A 5700-nucleotide genomic window follows, 5' to 3' on the forward strand; every position below is an offset into this window, starting at 1 on the left:
GGAGCTTGTGCGGTGGGCAGGGACAATGGAGGAAAAGGAAAGCCAGAAACTTGAGCTGTGCCTGGCTTGCTCAGCAGACAGCAGGCAGATGAAGGGTAAGTAAGAGAATTAGGCAAAGATGGAGTTACGTTTAAACGTGCCCCTCGTTGCTGCTTTTTATAACTAGAGGCAGAATGCACGGGGGGAAAAAAGCGTGTCTTTCGTGTGCTAGTGGCTCTGCACATTTGCCCAACACTCCGACTTTGTGAGTTAACTTTCTCTTTAGAGAGATTTCTGTCTAACCTGGAGAGCAGGGAGCATGCTGGATTGCTGTCACAGATCGCGGGACACAGCCTGGTGCGGAGGGTGCTGCTCCCGCGACGGGGGGAGAAATAACGTCACGGTCCCTTTAAGGGCTCTGCGTGCTGCACCTATGGCCGGCAGATAGCTCTGCTTTCATAAAAGTGGGTTTGGGCTCATCTTTTCCTCGGCGAGGTGCCTTTTAAAAGAGGGAGATTCACGGCAGATTGTCACAGAGTTAGTTTACTTTGTGTGAAACCAGTTGGGTTTGTTTTGGAGCGAAGCCAGGAAATTAAAAGCGTGGTTTTCACGGGGGTCATCTGTGCTGGTTTGTACAGTCGCTCCTGCGCTGTATATTTTGTCTAAAAGCGAATGAAAACTGTTTCCTGGTGAATTCTACGTGGGCTGTTCCACGTGGAGCATGCATTCAGGTAGCATGACAAATACCTGATCTAATCTATATCTGTTATAGTATTTGTGGAGCACCTGTGACCGTCCCCGGTTCGTGTGTGTTGTATTCCTCATAGGCACTTCAGAAAAAGTTGTGTTACAGTGCTTCTGTGAAACAAATAGTGCATGACTGGGTACATGTGGTTTAAAAAAAAAAATCACACAAGTTTACGAGTATGTAATACAAGAAAATAGTGCTTAGAGAACTTAGGGGAAAAAAAATACTTTTTTTAAATTTTTTTTTTTTTCCTGGGGGTTCCTTAATTGCTTGATGCTCTTTTGAGTCATTTTAAAAGTTAATATACTGGGCAGTGCAGGTCACATGCATCTGTGTCTCTATATGTTGGTGTTCCGTGGGATGGAAATCTTCACTTGAAGGATGTATCTGAATAGGGGAAAATAAAAGCCTTCACTAACATATTTCTTCTGTATGGGTTGTATGAAGCTGCCTGAGATACATGTAGAGCTAGAAAAGCAGTGGTCTGACTCTATGAGTCCCCAAAATTTTGGTTGTTGAAAACTCATAAGCAAATGTAGGAGTTTTGGCCCATATCCGAAATTTACATTTAAAAGTTCCTTGGAAAGAGAGCTAATTTTAAAGACAGTGGAGTAAATTAGAAAAATTCCAAATAATCTCAAATTTACTGCTAGCATAAATATGATGAAGGTGGGTTTGATTCATGCTGTTAAAATTGAATTATTTTTAAGACTTGACGTATTGAATGCAGTTTGCTTCAATGCTCAGTTTCATAGTATCAGTATGGGACGGGTCCATACTTGTTCTTTTCTGAAATTATTCTGAAAATGTTCTCTCATGTCACCTGGGTTGCAAAACAGGACTATTGAAATCTTCACAACATTTAAAGTAATGAAGCAAAGTGACTTTCCTGACCTTTGTAGACTTCATGGAGGGTGTGACTTGGAAGAATTGCATACCAGGATGTGTAGAAGGCCTTTTTTTTTTTTTCTTTTTTTTTTTTTTGGTTAATTTCTAGCTCACAGCAATTAATCCTTGATGATAATTTTTCTGATAATCCTAGGCATACTGCTTCTGTGCTGCAGACCTGGGCCTTTCCTGTAGTTATATCCACTGTAGTAATGGGTGATGTTTGAAAAATCACAGAGAAGCAACTCAAGTGTAAGGGTTACTCAAGCCTTTGGATAACCAAAGCCCTCCCCTGTCAATCAGCAAGCCTTACTTTTTGTTGCCCTCTAGGCTTGCTACTTTATTGAACAGACAGACCTTCAACTTTTAGCTTCTGAATATGAGGGAGGGAGAGGCGACAAGCTTATCTCACACCTCTTGTGTTTTCCATTGGCTTCTCTTTACTCCTTTTCCAAGGAGGGTACTTGCATAATTTATCTTTTCGCTACTTTTAGCACTCTTTGGGAACCATCACATGGTCCTTCACACATTTCACCAGTTATCTGTCGGGATTGATTTTCTAGGCCTATTATCTTAACTTGGAAGATATGGAAAGTTCGCCCACGCTGTTATTGAGCAACCCCAGGATCCAGAAGACCTCTCTCAGTTGCTCCTCAGTGTAGCGCTGTGGCCCATGCAGCAGCTGTGGAGTTTATGTGTCCCCAGGTATGCAGGGGGTGTTTCACCATCCCAGCTTTCAGCCTTGCCATCAAAGTCACTTGCCCCTACCTAAGAAGTGGCCAAGGAAGGCTTTTTTCAGCAATTACTAGGGGAAAGACCCATATTCAAACATGACAGAGAGTGTGGTTTGCAAAGAAAGTCACGTGCTGCTGTGTGCTGCAGTGCGCGGGATCATGCTGAAAGCCCAGGTCAGCTTGCTGGCAAGACTAGCAATTAGTTTGCATAGTTTACATTCCTTTCTTTTCACTGGTATTTATACAATATTTTCCAAATATATAAAAGAAAAATAAGAGAATTTGTTCATCTTTCTAGTAGAGTGTAAGAAAAATATGTTATTTTTGATTCCTCCTCAAGGTTTCACCCAAAAACAAATAGTGGTAAAACACTTTATTTGATATGTCTCTTTATGTTCTAAATAATTAGCTTTTTCTTCAACTGTTGAAATGACTGAAGTGCAGAGTAGGGAAGGGCATTTCATGAGAGAGATTTAGGACCGAAAATGCACATTCATGAGCTCTCAGTTGTGTTTGTCAGTGAAGGTTTACCTGCCTGCTTGAGGAAGTGCCTGCCACCAGTTCAGTGATTGAAACTGCTGCTGTGACCATACGTTAAGTTTTTATACCAAATTGCTGCACTCAGTCACCCACGCTCACAGTGACTCCCTCGAGCTCCAAGGAAAGCCCTTATTTATGCCTGCCACCTTTGTTCTGACAGCCTCAGGTATATAACTTGCAGACTCTTGCTGCAACAAATTAAAGATGGTAAATTCCAGCCATCCCCATCCCACCACTTTTTCCTCCCCTGTAAAATCCATTGAAATGACTGCAGCTTTCAGAAACCATTTTGAACAAGTGTATCAGAGTAACCACACTTCTAGCAAGCAAAACTCTCCTTTTTGCCACTTCTCTCAAACAAGCTGAGACCTGGCAATCAGTGCTGTGAATTTTCAGTAGTCAGTGAGGCTGGATGTTTTTTAATTGAGTTGTTCTTGGAAAAGCTCAGTGTGTGTGTATGTGTGTACACATGAAGCTGCTGCTCTGAAGGTTTAACAAGGATTGTGCTTCTAAGAAGGTCTTAGAGGGTGTTGCGGAGATGAGAGATTGCATTTTGAATCTGAATTAGAGTCAAACATGAACCAAACCTGTTTCCAAAGTCGTGCCTGGATCTGTGCTCATCAAAGCGTGGTGCCACCTGCAGTGTGGGCTCTTGTGTCCCATTGTGCTTTCAGGATAGGTTTCCATGAATGGAAACAAGAGGGTGTTGTTGATATTTTGGAGTCCTTGCGCATTGTCGGGAGTTTATCGAAACATGTGAAGTCTTTGAGGACCTTCCAGTGCCCAGTCCCGTGAAACCCAAGGGAAGGTCTTTGCCATGTGAATTGTTGGGCTCCACCGATAGAAGATTTACTTTGTTACCAGGGCTTGATGTTACATGGGACTTGGCAGGCAATTGACAACGCGCACCAGAAAGCTGAAAAATCCTCAGCATAAATCCTGAGGCAAGCGGTAGGCAGGGTGTCAAACTGACTGACTGAACCATAACAAGAAGTGAGTAGTTGCCTGTTTCCAAACAGCAGTGCCATATAAATGACAGCATGCAGGGGAGACAGTTGCTGGGAGGATAGAGGGCTGCAAGTGGAAAAGTGTCACACAGAAAGAAATAGAGATGTATTAAAAACACACAGAGGAAGGAGCTTCCTGCTCCTGGGAGGTGATGTGAAGGGTTAACTCTCACAGGGACTAGAGAGGCTGCCCAGTAAAGATGGGGAAGGCTGCAGCAGACTTGAAGAGGCCTTTTCAGTACTTCTGGTTTTTGCTTTTTTTTTCTTTGCTGACAAAGGAATGAGGGCTTTTTCAAAGGTATTCGGTAACAAGGCTCCAGACTACGCTTTTTGCTTTTTCGTGCACCCGAGGGTTGGTGTTACACAGTTACCTGAAGATAAGCCAGCACTTACATACTCACAGTGTCTGCCTATCTCTTTACAAACATCCTCATGGGTTTTGGTCTTAAAGTAGATTTTAAAGTTGTAAAATTTGAGGTTTTTTTCTTTTTGTGTCACACAAAACTTGTGTTTATTCTGTTTCTTAAGAAATGGTTTATTGAAAAAGTGATGTAGTATTTTCCAGCCTGCTGTCCTGAGATGTATAAAATCCAAGGGAGATCCGCGAAATTTAAAACCAGACCACAGTCAGAAATCAGGAAAAAAAGCCTCTGAAACCCTCTTATTATTTCATAGATGTTTCAGAGCACGTTGAAAACACACTGGAAAAAAAAATTAAGGATTTAAAATCTCCTTGTCAAAGGAATTTTATCAGTTGGTATCCTTAAGGATACTAGTTATGGGGCCATTAAGCGTACTGGAGCCTATTGAAGAAACCTGTTTCTTCTCCTGGAAAGCATCCTGTAGATTTTAAAGGTCAGGGAATAAGGGTCCTGTCAGATCTTCTTTTCAAGTCACATAGTGGTGAAGATGATATAAAAGAAATGTCTACTTTAATGCTGCTCACTTTTCTGCGAGGTGATACTGTGGTTGTGTGTTAAAAGTATGTAAGTACTGTGCACAGCTTGTATAAGTGATTCTTTACAACATATATATGCCTAATGATGCAGAACATGACATTGAACACTACCAGACTTTTAAAAGAACGTAGCTTTTATATGGATTATTTTTTTTTTTCTTATTAATGTGAATGTTGGGATTAAGTTCTTACAATATTCTGGTTTGGGGTTTTTGTTTTGTTTTGTTTTGTTTTCAGACCAGGCAAAAACCAGTTTCCGTGTAACATCACTAGACGATGCAGAATGTCTCCGATCTAAAGAGCTCCTTTCAACCCCGAACACTCACACTTCTAATTCAAAGTCCACCCGCAACATCCCTCGAAGACATACAGTAGGTGGCCCTCGCAGTTCCAAAGAAATACTGGGAATGCAAACCTCAGAAATGGACAGGAAGAGAGAGGCTTTTCTTGAGCATCTGAAACAGAAATATCCCCACCATGCTACAGCAATAATGGGACACCAGGAGAGGCTGAGAGATCAGGTATGAAGCTGAAATTAGTATCTTGCATTTTGTTAAACAGTCCTTATAACTTTTACAAAGTTGTGTTACCTCATTACAAGGCGTGAAAACGTAACAAAGCATTAAACAGATTTTTTTTTATATATATGTATAGCCTAAGATTCAGTTGCTCCCTTGAAATTCAAAGAAACAATAATAAAAATGAAAGCCTTCAATATTACTTTGAAATTGTTTGTTGAAACTGACATTTTTTGAAGAGCTTTTCATTTTTTTTTAGAATATACATGGAGAAAGGCATGAAGGTGAGACTCTTGATCTTAGTATATGGGTCTCCATCTACTTTTTA

The 5700-nt window shown here is 41.1% G+C and overlaps 1 protein-coding gene across 1 annotated transcript; it reads left to right on the plus strand.

Annotated features, from left to right (window-relative positions):
• Positions 1 to 6: 6 nt before the first annotated feature.
• Positions 7 to 5375, plus strand: LOC104468741 (sickle tail protein homolog; the record flags this gene model as incomplete). Its single annotated transcript, XM_010082971.1, has 2 exons — positions 7 to 95; positions 5092 to 5375. Coding segments are annotated over exons 1-2 (354 nt in total), but the record flags the coding sequence as incomplete, so codon positions are not given.
• Positions 5376 to 5700: the final 325 nt, after the last annotated feature.

This window comes from Pterocles gutturalis, unplaced genomic scaffold (assembly GCF_000699245.1).
Source record: "Pterocles gutturalis isolate BGI_N339 unplaced genomic scaffold, ASM69924v1 scaffold11915, whole genome shotgun sequence".
Lineage (NCBI taxonomy): Eukaryota > Metazoa > Chordata > Aves > Pterocliformes > Pteroclidae > Pterocles > Pterocles gutturalis.